At 39.2% G+C, this 17,500-nt stretch overlaps 2 protein-coding genes across 2 annotated transcripts in view; both read left to right on the top strand.

Annotated features, from left to right (window-relative positions):
• The window catches only part of LOC129842167 (WASH complex subunit 5-like), a 62,047-nt gene extending 59,596 nt beyond the window's left edge, over nucleotides 1-2,451 (top strand). Inside the window, exons 23-25 of the mRNA XM_055910592.1 lie at nucleotides 533-686; nucleotides 1,338-1,425; nucleotides 1,717-2,451. Coding sequence (XP_055766567.1) covers nucleotides 533-686; nucleotides 1,338-1,425; nucleotides 1,717-1,773 — 299 coding nt within the window. The 3' untranslated portion in view covers nucleotides 1,774-2,451. The remainder of the gene's footprint in view (nucleotides 1-532; nucleotides 687-1,337; nucleotides 1,426-1,716) is intronic.
• Nucleotides 2,452-5,499: 3,048 nt separating this feature from the next.
• LOC129842171 (E3 SUMO-protein ligase NSE2-like) overlaps nucleotides 5,500-17,500 on the top strand; it is a 24,611-nt gene continuing 12,610 nt past the window's right edge. The window contains exons 1-3 of the mRNA XM_055910598.1: nucleotides 5,500-5,561; nucleotides 11,561-11,700; nucleotides 14,562-14,674. Of these exons, the coding sequence (XP_055766573.1) occupies nucleotides 5,509-5,561; nucleotides 11,561-11,700; nucleotides 14,562-14,674 (306 nt within the window). The 5' untranslated portion in view covers nucleotides 5,500-5,508. The remainder of the gene's footprint in view (nucleotides 5,562-11,560; nucleotides 11,701-14,561; nucleotides 14,675-17,500) is intronic.

Genomic DNA, 17,500 nt, shown 5'->3' with positions numbered 1-17,500 from the left:
GGTCCTGATCCATGTTGAGTGTGTCCCACCATGTGATTGGCTGGTCCTGACCCATGTTGAGTGTGTCCCACCATGTGATTGGCTAGTTGTGACCCATGTTCAGCGTGTCCCACCATGTGATTGGCTGGTCCTGACCCATGTTGAATGTGTCCACCATATGATTGGCCGGTCCTGACCCATGTTGAGCGTGTCCCACCATGTGATTGGCCGGTCCTGACCCCATGTTGAGCGTGTGTCCCCACCATGTGATTGGCCGGTCCTGACCCCATGTTGAGCGTGTCCCACCATGTGATTGGCCGGTCCTGACCCCATGTTGAGCGTGTCCCACCATGTGATTGGCCGGTCCTGACCCATATTGAGCGTGTCCCACCATGTGATTGGCCGGTCCTGACCCCATGTTGAGCGTGTCCCACCATGTGATTGGCCGGTCCTGACCCCATGTTGAGCGTGTCCCACCAGGTGATTGGCCGGTCCTGACCCCATGTTGAGCGTGTCCCACCATGTGATTGGCTGTATTCTCCTATTTGTCCAGGGATGACGTGCAGGAAAGCCACCGACCCGGTAGACTGGTCTCCTCTGGTTCTCGGCCTTCTCACTCTACTCAAACAGTTCCACTCCAGATACACAGAGCAGTTCCTGGCTCTCATTGGCCAAGTCATACGCTCTGTCATGGAACAGTGCACCAGGTACGTGTCCTATTGATTGATTGATTGATTGGATTTTTTTTAATCTGCCAGTTTAAAAACCTCACAAATACACATACATTTTAAGAACGTGACAGTGATATCACAGTAAAGTCAGATATCACAGTAAAGTCCTCCCGGGTGGCGCAGTGGTCTAGGGCACTGCATCGCAGTGCTAGCTGCGCCACCAGAGTCTCTGGGTTCGCGCCCAGGCTGGGCTGGGTTCGCGCCCAGGCTCTGTCGCAGCCGGCCGCAACCAGGAGGTCCGTGGGGCGACGCACAATTGGCATAGCGTCGTCCGGGATAGGGAGGGTTTGACCGGTAGGGATATCCTTGTCTCAGTATGTAAAATGTAATAAAATGTATGCACTCTACTGTAAGTCGCTCTGGATAAGAGCGTCTGCTAAATGACTAAAATGTAAAAATGTTTAAAAAAAATATTTATGTATAATACATGTAGTGCTCGTGTTGTAACGTTGCCTAAGGCTGCTATTTCAAACAGCTCCAAACGTTATCTCTATAGATCTAATCTGTATAAATACAATTTGAATGATAAAATTTAAGTACATTTTGTGGATCACTGTGTTATTATATGTGGATTATATTCTTCAAATTCAATGAAATTGAGATTTTGGGTAAATCATTATTTTACAGTCAGAAGATCCCGGACATGCCGTCCGATGTGGTAGGAGCTCTGATGTTTCTGGAAGATTACGTACGATACACCAAACTGCCTCGCAAGGTAGGATTAGGATTAGGATTAGGATTAGGATTAGGATTAGATTAGGATTAGATTAGATTAGGATTTAGATTAGGATTTGATTAGGATTCGATTAGGATTCGATTGGATTAGGATTGGATTAGGATTGGATTAGATTAGATTAGGATTCGATTAGGATTGGATTAGATTAGGATTGGATTAGATTAGGATTAGCAACAGCACCCATGAAAAAAAAAATGCTATAGATATTTATCTGGAGGATTATATTTTACATGCGTATAATAATCTGTTGTTGTTGTTCTGTCTTTAAAGGTGGCCGAGGCCCACGTGCCAAGTTTCATCTTCGACGAGTTCAGGACAGTCCTGTGAAGATCTGGATAAAGGCCTCGAGTTCAGGACAGTCCTGTGAAGATCTGGATAAAGGCCCCGAGTTCAGGACAGTCCTGTGAAGATCTGGATTAAAGGCCTCGAGTTCAGGACAGTCCTGTGAAGATCTGGATTAAAGCCTTGAGTTCAGGACAGTCCTGTGAAGATCTGGATTAAAGCCTCGAGTTCAGGACAGTCCTGTGAAGATCTGGATTAAAGGCCCCGAGTTCAGGACAGTCCTGTGAAGATCTGGATAAAGGCCCCGAGTTCAGGACAGTCCTGTGAAGATCTGGATTAAAGGCCTCGAGTTCAGGACAGTCCTGTGAAGATCTGGATTAAAGGCCTCGAGTTCAGGACAGTCCTGTGAAGATCTGGATTAAAGGCCTCGAGTTCAGGACAGTCCTGTGAAGATCTGGATTAAAGGCCTCGAGTTCAGGACAGTCCTGTGAAGATCTGGATAAAGGCCTCTTCCTTTAACTTTCTGTTCATTCATTTATTTTGACTTTAATTAATCTCTTGGTTGCGTAATGACCTTTAATGTGCTAATGCTTTAGTAACACTGTAAATAGTTTAATGGTTTTTAATAACATCACGTGCTACCAACTTTGGTATAATGTCACTGTGGTAATATGTCATTAATTAAATACAAAATAAGCTTTGAATAAATCTAATGGTATATCATTTTGTTGATTTTTTTATTTTTATTTCATGTTACAGAACTTTAAAAAAAACATTTTAAAATCCAAGCAATTTACAGTAGTTTGGGTGTCTTTTATTTTGAAGGAATGTCTGGCTGTACTTCCTCCTTCTTCAATGAGACTGGATTCATTGGTCCAGATCTTGCCCGACTACATGAGCAGGTATTGCATCGACCAATGGTTGTGTGCCACATCATAGACTGAGCCTCCGGGCACCAGATGAATATATCATATGATGTGGGTTAGCTGATACGTTAACTACCTATCCAGGTATCAGGTGATGTGGTTAACTACCTATCCAGGTATCAGGTGACTATATCAGATGATGTGGTTAGCTGATACGTTAACTACCTATCCAGGTATCAGATGATGTGGGTTAGCTGATACGTTAACTACCTATCCAGGTATCAGGTGACTATATCAGATGATGTGGTTAGCTGATACGTTAACTACCTATCTAGGTATCAGGTGACTATATCAGATGATGTGGTTAGCTGATACGTTAACTACCTATCCAGGCGTTGTAAGATCTGGCGTGCGTCTGAGCAGAGGAACACAGCCAATGGTTGCGTGCCACGTCATAAACTGTGCAGTCGAGCACCACGTTGCTATATCATATAATGTGGATCCTAATAGATTCCTAATCATACTATAGCTGGTGTGACATTCTGTATAATCTTTTATAAAATTAAATCATTCAATAGCATCAACCTAGTTCATGTTATAAAAAAACAGGCAAAATGTGGACAAAACTAGAAGTCATCACCAGCATGTGAAGTGGAAGCTTACCTCCCAGTCTCTCCCGTTTTAATTCAATACAGGTCGCTTGGACAGTGGTGTTCTCAGTCCTTTCTCTTGTCTCCTGAGATGCTGAACACAGAAATAAAACCACGAAGGGGAATGATTGGTATGCACTCGAATACCAGATGTGAATCTGTTCAACATAACAACATGGTAACTAATAGATGTGGTCTAGTTACTTGAGGTTTAGACAAAGTCCCTGACTTGGTGTCTGTGTGGGTACAGGTGTTACCTGACTTGGTGTCTGTGTGGGTACAGGGGTTACCTGACTTGGTGTCTGTGTGGGTACAGGGGTTACCTGACTTGGTGTCTGTGTGGGTACAGGGGTTACCTGACTTGGTGTCTGTGTGGGTACAGGGGTTACCTGACTTGGTGTCTGTGTGGGTACAGGGGTTACCTGACTTGGTGTCTAGTATCTGTGTGGGTACAGGGGTTACCTGACTTGGTGTCTGTGTGGGTACAGGGGTTACCTGACTTGGTGTCTGTGTGGGTACAGGTGTTACCTGACTTGGTGTCTGTGTGGGTACAGGGGTTACCTGACTTGGTGTCTGTGTGGGTACAGGGGTTACCTGACTTGGTGTCTGTGTGGGTACAGGGGTTACCTGACTTGGTGTCTGTGTGGGTACAGGGGTTACCTGACTTGGTGTCTGTGTGGGTACAGGGGTTACCTGACTTGGTGTCTAGTATCTGTGTGGGTACAGGGGTTACCTGACTTGGTGTCTGTGTGGGTACAGGGGTTACCTGACTTGGTGTCAAGTGTCTGTGTGGGTACAGGGGTTTCCTGACTTGGTGTCTAGTGTCTGTGTGGGTACAGGGGTTACCTGACTTGGTGTCAAGTGTCTGTGTGGGTACAGGGGTTTCCTGACTTGGTGTCTAGTATCTGTGTGGGTACAGGGGTTACCTGACTTGGTGTCTAGTGTCTGTGTGGGTACAGGGGTTAACTGACAAGTGTCTAGTGTCTGTGTGGCTACAGGCAAGTGTCTAGTGTCTGTGTGGCTACCTGACTTGGTGTCTGTGTGGGTACAGGGGTTACCTGACTTGGTGTCTGTGTGGGTACAGGGGTTACCTGACTTGGTGTCTAGTGTCTGTGTGGGTACAGGGGTTACCTGCGTTACATGCCCCCTTTATTCCAGCAGCATTGATGAATATTGCTCTTTATTGTTATGAATCATTTGAGAATGTGCATCAGGTATGGAGTTTGTGCTCTCTTTCTTTAAATCAATCCATTTCCAGCCGCATCACAGCGAAGTGGATGTTATTATCAGATGCATCTAATGCAACAGTAATGACACATTATGTATAGATATACAATTTCTAGAAGTTATATTCCTCATCTTAATGACACATTATGTATAGATATACCATTTCTAGAAGTTATATTCCTCATCTTAATGACACATTATGTATAGATATATAATTTCTAGAAGTTATATTCCTCATTTTAATGATACATTATGTATAGATATACAATTTCTAGAAGTTATATTCTTCATCTTAATGACACATTATGTATAGATATACCATTTCTAGAAGTTATATTCCTCATCTTAATGACACATTATGTATAGATATACAATTTCTAGAAGTTATATTCCTCATTTTAATGATACATTATGTATAGATATACCATTTCTAGAAGTTATAGTCCTCATCTTAATGACACATTATGTATAGATATACCATTTCTAGGAGTCATATTCCTCATCTTAATGATACATTATGTATAGATATACCATTTATAGAAGTTATATTCCTTATCTTAATGATACATTATGTATAGATATACCATTCCTAGAAGTCATATTCCTCATTGTAATGATACATTATGTATAGATATACCATTTCTAGAAGTCATATTCCTCATCTTAATGACACATTATGTATAGATATACCATTTCTAGAAGTCATATTCCTCATTTTAATTACATATTATGAGTTGAGATTTGGAAGGATGGCCTCAAGATTAGACCACATCGGTTAATGTAGCCCAATCACAGGCCCCTGCGCCTGTGCAGGGAAGTATTTTGGAGTGGACTGTGATTGACTAAGTATGATTAATAAATATATATATATATATATTTTTTTTTGCTGATGTTTTTTATTTTGTATGATATCGTTTCCCGCTTTCCTGAAACGTTTTTGTTTGTTAGTTTCTTATTCAATACCCCGTCCAGCTGGTGGCGGTAATGCATCATTAACATTGGATGCCAACCGCCGTTAAACCCCATCGAAGAAGAAGATGAGACCGCCTCAAGAGAAACCGGAAAAGGTAGCAACAACAAACTTTTCCCGGTACTTTTATGCAGCTAAAGTTGTTTAGTATATTCTCTTATTTAGGCACCAACACATTAAAGAACACGTCTACAACCTCAATATCCCAGCGAGGAAAGTCGTGAGGTTAGCGAGCTATTTATTGGCATTCTTGCTTAGCCATAGTTAGTGATTTTAACGTAACGTTAGCCGGCTAGCCAGATATCAACATACATAGCTAGTCAGTGCACTTGTTGGTGATACGTGGATTCAACCTGAAGGTAGCTACAGATAACTTGTTTTGTGACCGTATGCAGGTTATTATTTTAGTTAATCGTGTTTTGGTTAATCGTGTTGATTCATTATAACTAGGACCCTGTGTTTTGGTTGATCATGTTGATTCATTATAACTAGGACCCTGTGTTTTGGTTGATTCATTATAACTAGGTCCCTGTGTTTTGGTTGATTCATTATAACTAGGACCCTGTGTTTTGGTTAATCGTGTTGATTCATTATAACTAGGTCCCTGTGTTTTGGTTAATCGTGTTGATTCATTATAACTAGGACCCTGTGTTTTGGTTGATCATGTTGATTCATTATAACTAGGACCCTGTGTTTTGGTTGATCATGTTAATTCATTATAACTAGGACCCTGTGTTTTGGTTGATTCATTATAACTAGGTCCCTGTGTTTTGGTTAATCGTGTTGATTCATTATAACTAGGACCCTGTGTTTTGGTTAATCATGTTGATCCATTATAACTAGGTCCCTGTGTTTTGGTTGATTCATTATAACTAGGACCCTGTGTTTTGGTTAATCGTGTTGATTCATTATAACTAGGACCCTGTGTTTTGGTTGATCCATTATAACTAGGACCCTGTGTTTTGGTTGATTCATTATAACTAGGACCCTGTGTTTTGGTTTAATCATGTTGATTCATTATAACTAGGACCCTGTGTTTTGGTTGATTCATTATAACTAGGACCCTGTGTTTTGGTTAATCATGTTGATTCATTATAACCAGGACCCTGTGTTTTGGTTGATTCATTATAACTAGGACCCTGTGTTTTGGTTTAATCATGTTGATTCATTATAACTAGGACCCTGTGTTTTGGTTTAATCATGTTGATTCATTATAACTAGGACCCTGTGTTTTGGTTGATTCATTATAACTAGGACCCTGTGTTTTGGTTAATCATGTTGATCCATTATAACTAGGTCCCTGTGTTTTGGTTGATTCATTATAACTAGGACCCTGTGTTTTGGTTAATCGTGTTGATTCATTATAACTAGGACCCTGTGTTTTGGTTGATCCATTATAACTAGGACCCTGTGTTTTGGTTGATTCATTATAACTAGGACCCTGTGTTTTGGTTTAATCATGTTGATTCATTATAACTAGGACCCTGTGTTTTGGTTGATTCATTATAACCAGGACCCTGTGTTTTGGTTGATTCATTATAACTAGGACCCTGTGTTTTGGTTTAATCATGTTGATTCATTATAACTAGGACCCTGTGTTTTGGTTGATTCATTATAACTAGGACCCTGTGTTTTGGTTAATCATGTTGATCCATTATAACTAGGACCCTGTGTTTTGGTTGATCCATTATAACTAGGACCCTGTGTTTTGGTTGATTCATTATAACTAGGACCCTGTGTTTTGGTTTAATCATGTTGATTCATTATAACTAGGACCCTGTGTTTTGGTTGATTCATTATAACTAGGTCCCTGTGTTTTGTTTGATCATGTTGATCCATTATAACTAGGTCCCTGTGTTTTGGTTAATCATGTTGATTCATTATAACTAGGTCCCTGTGTTTTGGTTGATTCATTATAACTAGGTCCCTGTGTTTTGGTTTAATCATGTTGATTCATTATAACTAGGTCCCTGTGTTTTGGTTTAATCATGTTGATTCATTATAACTAGGACCCTGTGTTTTGGTTGATTCATTATAACTAGGACCCTGTGTTTTGGTTAATCATGTTGATCCATTATAACTAGGTCCCTGTGTTTTGGTTGATTCATTATAACTAGGACCCTGTGTTTTGGTTAATCGTGTTGATTCATTATAACTAGGACCCTGTGTTTTGGTTGATCCATTATAACTAGGACCCTGTGTTTTGGTTGATTCATTATAACTAGGACCCTGTGTTTTGGTTTAATCATGTTGATTCATTATAACTAGGACCCTGTGTTTTGGTTGATTCATTATAACCAGGACCCTGTGTTTTGGTTGATTCATTATAACTAGGACCCTGTGTTTTGGTTTAATCATGTTGATTCATTATAACTAGGACCCTGTGTTTTGGTTGATTCATTATAACTAGGACCCTGTGTTTTGGTTAATCATGTTGATCCATTATAACTAGGACCCTGTGTTTTGGTTGATCCATTATAACTAGGACCCTGTGTTTTGGTTGATTCATTATAACTAGGACCCTGTGTTTTGGTTTAATCATGTTGATTCATTATAACTAGGACCCTGTGTTTTGGTTGATTCATTATAACTAGGTCCCTGTGTTTTGTTTGATCATGTTGATCCATTATAACTAGGTCCCTGTGTTTTGGTTAATCATGTTGATTCATTATAACTAGGTCCCTGTGTTTTGGTTGATTCATTATAACTAGGTCCCTGTGTTTTGGTTTAATCATGTTGATTCATTATAACTAGGTCCCTGTGTTTTGGTTTAATCATGTTGATTCATTATAACTAGGACCCTGTGTTTTGGTTGATTCATTATAACTAGGTCCCTGTGTTTTGGTTGATTCATTATAACTAGGTCCCTGTGTTTTGGTTGATCATGTTGATCCATTATAACTAGGTCCCTGTGTTTTGGTTGATTCATTATAACTAGGTCCCTGTGTTTTGGTTGATCATGTTGATTCATTATAACTAGGTCCCTGTGTTTTGGTTAATCATTTTAATTCATTATAACTAGGACCCTGTGTTTTGGTTGATTCATTATAACTAGGTCCCTGTGTTTTGGTTAATCGTGTTGGTTCATTATAACTAGGTCCCTGTGTTTTGGTTGATCATGTTGGTTCATTATAACTAGGTCCCTGTGTTTTGGTTGATCATGTTGGTTCATTATAACTAGGTCCCTGTGTTTTGGTTAATCATGTTGATTCATTATAACTAGGTCCCTGTGTTTTGGTTGATTCATTATAACTAGGTCCCTGTGTTTTGGTTAATCGTGTTGATTCATTATAACTAGGACCCTGTGTTTTGGTTGATCCATTATAACTAGGACCCTGTGTTTTGGTTGATTCATTATAACTAGGACCCTGTGTTTTGGTTTAATCATGTTGATTCATTATAACTAGGACCCTGTGTTTTGGTTGATTCATTATAACCAGGACCCTGTGTTTTGGTTGATTCATTATAACTAGGACCCTGTGTTTTGGTTTAATCATGTTGATTCATTATAACTAGGACCCTGTGTTTTGGTTGATTCATTATAACTAGGACCCTGTGTTTTGGTTAATCATGTTGATCCATTATAACTAGGACCCTGTGTTTTGGTTGATCCATTATAACTAGGACCCTGTGTTTTGGTTGATTCATTATAACTAGGACCCTGTGTTTTGGTTTAATCATGTTGATTCATTATAACTAGGACCCTGTGTTTTGGTTGATTCATTATAACTAGGTCCCTGTGTTTTGTTTGATCATGTTGATCCATTATAACTAGGTCCCTGTGTTTTGGTTAATCATGTTGATTCATTATAACTAGGTCCCTGTGTTTTGGTTGATTCATTATAACTAGGTCCCTGTGTTTTGGTTTAATCATGTTGATTCATTATAACTAGGTCCCTGTGTTTTGGTTTAATCATGTTGATTCATTATAACTAGGACCCTGTGTTTTGGTTGATTCATTATAACTAGGTCCCTGTGTTTTGGTTGATTCATTATAACTAGGTCCCTGTGTTTTGGTTGATCATGTTGATCCATTATAACTAGGTCCCTGTGTTTTGGTTGATTCATTATAACTAGGTCCCTGTGTTTTGGTTGATCATGTTGATTCATTATAACTAGGTCCCTGTGTTTTGGTTAATCATTTTAATTCATTATAACTAGGACCCTGTGTTTTGGTTGATTCATTATAACTAGGTCCCTGTGTTTTGGTTAATCGTGTTGGTTCATTATAACTAGGTCCCTGTGTTTTGGTTGATCATGTTGGTTCATTATAACTAGGTCCCTGTGTTTTGGTTGATCATGTTGGTTCATTATAACTAGGTCCCTGTGTTTTGGTTAATCATGTTGATTCATTATAACTAGGTCCCTGTGTTTTGGTTGATTCATTATAACTAGGTCCCTGTGTTTTGGTTAATCGTGTTGATTCATTATAACTAGGACCCTGTGTTTTGGTTGATCCATTATAACTAGGACCCTGTGTTTTGGTTGATTCATTATAACTAGGACCCTGTGTTTTGGTTTAATCATGTTGATTCATTATAACTAGGACCCTGTGTTTTGGTTGATTCATTATAACCAGGACCCTGTGTTTTGGTTGATTCATTATAACTAGGACCCTGTGTTTTGGTTTAATCATGTTGATTCATTATAACTAGGACCCTGTGTTTTGGTTGATTCATTATAACTAGGACCCTGTGTTTTGGTTAATCATGTTGATCCATTATAACTAGGACCCTGTGTTTTGGTTGATCCATTATAACTAGGACCCTGTGTTTTGGTTGATTCATTATAACTAGGACCCTGTGTTTTGGTTTAATCATGTTGATTCATTATAACTAGGACCCTGTGTTTTGGTTGATTCATTATAACTAGGTCCCTGTGTTTTGTTTGATCATGTTGATCCATTATAACTAGGTCCCTGTGTTTTGGTTAATCATGTTGATTCATTATAACTAGGTCCCTGTGTTTTGGTTGATTCATTATAACTAGGTCCCTGTGTTTTGGTTTAATCATGTTGATTCATTATAACTAGGTCCCTGTGTTTTGGTTTAATCATGTTGATTCATTATAACTAGGACCCTGTGTTTTGGTTGATTCATTATAACTAGGTCCCTGTGTTTTGGTTGATTCATTATAACTAGGTCCCTGTGTTTTGGTTGATCATGTTGATCCATTATAACTAGGTCCCTGTGTTTTGGTTGATTCATTATAACTAGGTCCCTGTGTTTTGGTTGATCATGTTGATTCATTATAACTAGGTCCCTGTGTTTTGGTTAATCATTTTAATTCATTATAACTAGGACCCTGTGTTTTGGTTGATTCATTATAACTAGGTCCCTGTGTTTTGGTTAATCGTGTTGGTTCATTATAACTAGGTCCCTGTGTTTTGGTTGATCATGTTGGTTCATTATAACTAGGTCCCTGTGTTTTGGTTGATCATGTTGGTTCATTATAACTAGGTCCCTGTGTTTTGGTTAATCATGTTGATTCATTATAACTAGGTCCCTGTGTTTTGGTTGATTCATTATAACTAGGTCCCTGTGTTTTGGTTTGTGGTCCCGTGTGGCTCAGTTGGTAGAGCATGGCGCTTGCAACGCCAGGGTTGTGGGTTCAATTCCCACGGGGGGACCAGGGTTCAATTCCCACGGGGGGACCAGGATGAATATGTATGAACTTTCCAATTTGTAAGTCGCTCTGGATAAGAGCGTCTGCTAAATGACTTAAATGTAAATGTAAATGTTTTGGTTGATTCATTATAACTAGGTCCCTGTGTTTTGGTTGATTCATTATAACTAGGACCCTGTGTTTTGGTTGATTCATTATAACTAGGTCTCTGTGTTTTGGTTGATTCATTATAATGAGCTATTCATTAACATGATTCATTAACATGACCTGGAATGTAACCTTTTTATTTTAAGCCTTTTCTAGAAATTTGAATTAGAATAAAAATGAAAGCAATTGTCTGAGGATGTTGCCGGACCATCTGACATGAAAAGAAAGAGGACCGTTTGATGAAAAATCTTTTAAATAAAGGTTAAAAACCCAATGTCATGTGATCAAACATGATTAACCAAAACACAGGGCCCTAATATTCTAACAACTTACATCTCTTGTTTCAGATACTTTCATGTTTTAAATTTCAACATGTCCTTGAGTGCAGTCCACTCCACACTGTCTAGTCTGAAAACATGTCAGACAGATATTGGAACAGGGATGGACATTGTGACAGACGTGGCTCTGGACGTGGCAGAAACAGCAGGTGGGTTAATAGCACATCTCTATCAGAGAGACACTTTACTGTGCTGATAATATCTTTGTCGAATCCTTCTCACTGGACAGGCTCTTTGTGTATATAGTCAATGGGACTGACGGACGGACGGACGGACTGAACTAGGAAGTGGAGCGGTACACACAAGAATGTAACTTGAGGATTTTGGTATATTGACATTTTTACTAGCCCAGGTCAAAAATCTGTTCCGGGTGATATTTGAAAATGTTAAATCTCGCTAGCCAGCGGGCTAGTTGGACACATTTTCTACTAGTCCGGTCTGAAAAGCACTAGCTAGCAGTCTAGTTGGACACATTTTCTACTAGCTCGGTCTGAAAAGCACTAGCCAGCCGGCTAGTTGGACACATTTTCTACTAGCCCGGTCTGAAAAGCACTAGCCAGCGGGCTAGTTGGACACATTTTCTACTAGCCCGGTCTGAAAAGCACTAGCCAGCGGGCTAGTTGGACACATTTTCTACTAGCCCGGTCTGAAAAGCACTAGCCAGCGGGCTAGTTGGACACATTTTCTACTAGCCCGGTCTGAAAAGCACTAGCCAGCCGGCTAGTTGGACACATTTTCTACTAGCCTGGTCTGAAAAGCACTAGCCAGCCGGCTAGTTGGACACATTTTCTACTAGCCCGGTCTGAAAAGCACTAGCCAGCGGGCTAGTTGGACACATTTTCTACTAGCCCGGTCTGAAAAGCACTAGCCAGCCGGCTAGTTGGACACATTTTCTACTAGCTCGGTCTGAAAAGCACTAGCCAGCCGGCTAGTTGGACACATTTTCTACTAGCCTGGTCTGAAAAGCACTAGCCAGTGGGCTAGTTGGACACATTTTCTACTAGCTCGGTCTGAAAAGCACTAGCCAGCCGGCTAGTTGGACACATTTTCTACTAGCCTGGTCTGAAAAGCACTAGCCAGCGGGCTAGTTGGACACATTTCCTACTAGCTCGGTCTGAAAAGCACTAGCTAGCAGTCTAGTTGGACACATTTTCTACTAGCCCGGTCTGAAAATCACTAGCCGCGGGATAGCTTCATTTTCATCCCTGGGTACACAGCTGTCAATCTCCTGTACAATTGTCCAGTTCAAGCACTTCAAATTTGGAGTAATTCAGATTTCTACGAAGCACAGAGAAGACAGAGAGCGATGGCATTCTATCATTTGGAAGCTTGTGTCACCATAACAACAGTATACAGAGCTATGGAATGCTGTCTACCATTTGGAAGCTTGTGTCACCATAACAACAGTATACAGAGCTATGGAATGCTGTCTATCATCTGGAAGCTTGTGTCACCATAACAACAGTATACAGAGCTATGGAATGCTGTCTACCATCTGGAAGCTTGTGTCACCATAACAACAGTATACAGAGCTATGGAATGCTGTCTACCATTTGGAAGCTTGTGTCACCATAACAACAGTACACAGAGCTATGGAATGCTGTCTACCATTTGGAAGCTTGTGTCACCATAACAACAGTATACAGAGCTATGGAATGCTGTCTACCATCTGGAAGCTTGTGTCACCATAACAACAGTACACAGAGCTATGGAATGCTGTCTACCATTTGGAAGCTTGTGTCACCATAACAACAGTACACAGACCTATGGAATGCTGTCTACCATTTGGAAGCTTGTGTCACCATAACAACAGTACACAGACCTATGGAATGCTGTCTACCATTTGGAAGCTTGTGTCACCATAACAACAGTACACAGACCTATGGAATGCTGTCTACCATTTGGAAGCTTGTGTCACCATAACAACAGTACACAGAGCTATGGAATGCTGTCTACCATTTGGAAGCTTGTGTCACCATAACAACAGTATACAGAGCTATGGAATGCTGTCTACCATCTGGAAGCTTGTGTCACCATAACAACAGTACACAGAGCTATGGAATGCTGTCTACCATTTGGAAGCTTGTGTCACCATAACAACAGTACACAGACCTATGGAATGCTGTCTACCATTTGGAAGCTTGTGTCACCATAACAACAGTACACAGACCTATGGAATGCTGTCTACCATTTGGAAGCTTGTGTCACCATAACAACAGTACACAGACCTATGGAATGCTGTCTACCATTTGGAAGCTTGTGTCACCATAACAACAGTACACAGACCTATGGAATGCTGTCTATCATCTGGAAGCTTGTGTCACCATAACAACAGTACACAGACCTATGGAATGCTGTCTACCATCTGGAAGCTTGTGTCACCATAACAACAGTACACAGAGCTATGGAATGCTGTCTACCATCTGGAAGCTTGTGTCACCATAACAACAGTACACAGAGCTATGGAATGCTGTCTACCATCTGGAAGCTTGTGTCATCATAACAACAGTACACAGAGCTATGGAATGCTGTCTACCATCTGGAAGCTTGTGTCACCATAACAACAGTATACAGAGCTATGGAATGCTGTCTACCATCTGGAAGCTTGTGTCACCATAACAACAGTACACAGAGCTATGGAATGCTGTCTACCATCTGGAAGCTTGTGTCATCATAACAACAGTACACAGAGCTATGGAATGCTGTCTACCATCTGGAAGCTTGTGTCACCATAACAACAGTACACAGAGCTATGGAATGCTGTCTACCATCTGGAAGCTTGTGTCACCATAACAACAGTATACAGAGCTATGGAATGCTGTCTACCATCTGGAAGCTTGTGTCATCATAACAACAGTACACAGAGCTATGGAATGCTGTCTACCATCTGGAAGCTTGTGTCACCATAACAACAGTACACAGAGCTATGGAATGCTGTCTACCATCTGGAAGCTTGTGTCACCATAACAACAGTAAAGAAGATTAGAATGATTTTGTATTATTATTCCAGGAACTGAGAATGATGCGGTCCTGAAGAAGCTGGAGGGGATGATGCTGGAGTGTGCCAAACTGGACCAGGAGATCAACTGCTTTGTTGAGGTGGTGAACTGTGTCACTGCGGAGGTGAGTAGGGAACTACAGGGGTCAAAGTTCTCCTTCATTGTGACCGATTTTCCGTCGAATGGATCCTGGAGGTCAGTGTAGATACTCAAACGACAACGTGTAGCCAAACTGTAGCTGTTGGATAAGGAATTAAAATCCTCTACGTTATCACTCAGAATGTCACTTTCCAGTGATACTAGTCATGGAATGGTGTTATTAAACCAGACCAGACATTTAACTAGTCATGTAATGGTATTATTATACTAAACCAGACATTTAACTAGTCATGTAATGGTATTATTATACTAAACCAGACATTTAACTAGTCATGTAATGGTGTTATTAAACTAAACCAGACATTTAACTAGTCATGTAATGGTGTTATTAAACTAAACCAGACATTTAACTAGTCATGTAATGGTGTTATATACTAAACCAGACATTTAACTAGTCATGTAATGGCGTTATATACTAAACCAGACATTTAACTAGTCATGTAATGGTGTTATTAAACTAAACCAGACATTTAACTAGTCATGTAATGGTGTTATTAAACCAGACATTTAACTAGTCATGTAATGGTATTATTATACTAAACCAGACATTTAACTAGTCATGTAATGGTATTATTATACTAAACCAGACATTTACCTAGTCATGTAATGGTGTTATTAAACTAAACCAGACATTTAACTAGTCATGTAATGGTATTATTATACTAAACCAGACATTTAACTGGTCATGTAATGGTATTATTATACTAAACCAGACATTTAACTAGTCATGTAATGGTATTATTATACTAAACCAGACATTTAACTGGTCATGTAATGGTATTATTATACTAAACCAGACATTTAACTAGTCATGTAATGGTGTTATATACTAAACCAGACATTTAACTAGTCATGTAATGGTGTTATATACTAAACCAGACATTTAACTAGTCATGTAATGGTGTTATTAAACCAGACATTTAACTAGTCATGTAATGGTGTTATATACTAAACCAGACATTTAACTGGTCATGTAATGGTATTATTATACTAAACCAGACATTTAACTAGTCATGTAATGGTGTTATATACTAAACCAGACATTTAACTAGTCATGTAATGGTGTTATATACTAAACCAGACATTTAACTAGTCATGTAATGGTGTTATTAAACCAGACATTTAACTAGTCATGTAATGGTGTTATATACTAAACCAGACATTTACCTAGTCATGTAATGGTGTTATATACTAAACCAGACATTTACCTAGTCATGTAATGGTATTATTATACTAAACCAGACATTTAACTAGTCATGTAATGGTGTTATATACTAAACCAGACATTTAACTAGTCATGTAATGGTGTTATATACTAAACCAGACATTTAACTAGTCATGTAATGGTGTTATATACTAAACCAGACATTTAACTAGTCATGTAATGGTATTATATACTAAACCAGACATTTACCTAGTCATGTAATGGTGTTATATACTAAACCAGACATTTAACTAGTCATGTAATGGTGTTATTAAACCAGACATTTAACTAGTCATGTAATGGTGTTATATACTAAACCAGACATTTAACTAGTCATGTAATGGTGTTATATACTAAACCAGACATTTAACTAGTCATGTAATGGTGTTATATACTAAACCAGACATTTACCTAGTCATGTAATGGTATTATTATACTAAACCAGACATTTAACTAGTCATGTAATGGTATTATTATACTAAACCAGACATTTAACTAGTCATGTAATGGTGTTATATACTAAACCAGACATTTACCTAGTCATGTAATGGTATTATTATACTAAACCAGACATTTAACTAGTCATGTAATGGTATTATTATACTAAACCAGACATTTAACTAGTCATGTAATGGTATTATTATACTAAACCAGACATTTAACTAGTCATGTAATGGTATTATTAAACTAAACCAGACATTTAACTAGTCATGTAATGGTATTATTATACTAAACCAGACATTTAACTAGTCATGTAATGGTATTATTATACTAAACCAGACATTTAACTAGTCATGTAATGGTATTATTATACTAAACCAGACATTTAACTAGTCATGTAATGGTGTTATTAAACCAGACCAGCCCATAGAACAATGTAGGAGTAAATAAATTGGTTAAATTTCTTTAAATTGACAATTCTGTGAACTGTCTTGTGCAAGTTTTGAATTGATATAATATCTGTTAGCAAAGGTGTTAGCTGGAGATGACGTTTAGGAGCATGCTGGGATTTGTAGTTTTGCATGTCTACTTTGCTGCTAATTAGCATTTTCAAATCTGAGAGTAAATAGAGCCAAATATATTGATAAAAGTCACCTTGTCCTAGAGAGATTTACACGGTTATCAAAACGTCACGCCGGGTTAAGTCTTCACGAAACACAGCCCTTATTATAAACGTTTCTAAAATCCCCAATGGGGAAAAATGAATGGTGGAAAAAAGATTGGAACCATTTCCCTGTTTGAACGCTAGGTTTTATGGGTATGATGACACCTCCACGGTGGGGCTCTATAACACCCAGGTCGTATTCCTTTGGCACCAAACTTATCAAAGCCGTCTGAAACAGGGAGGGACTAACTGATCATGTCCAATATGAAATACTTTGTTTTATTTTCCATTGCAAAGCTTTTTGCTACAGTGTGCACTAATGAATATGACCCTGATTCAACTAATCAATGATGATTATATGCTGATTGCCTCCTCCTGCCCACCAGCTGAGGAACCAGGAGGTTAGGGTTAACACACCCGTCTCCCCCCCAGCGCCCGTCTCCCCCCCAGCGCCCGTCTCCCCCCAGCGCCCGTCTCCCCCA

The sequence above is a fragment of the Salvelinus fontinalis genome, unplaced genomic scaffold, assembly GCF_029448725.1.
Source record: "Salvelinus fontinalis isolate EN_2023a unplaced genomic scaffold, ASM2944872v1 scaffold_0021, whole genome shotgun sequence".
NCBI classification, from domain to species: Eukaryota; Metazoa; Chordata; class Actinopteri; order Salmoniformes; family Salmonidae; genus Salvelinus; species Salvelinus fontinalis.
The sequence above is the reverse complement of the archived record's forward strand: the minus strand, read 5'-3'. Positions and strand labels throughout refer to the sequence as shown.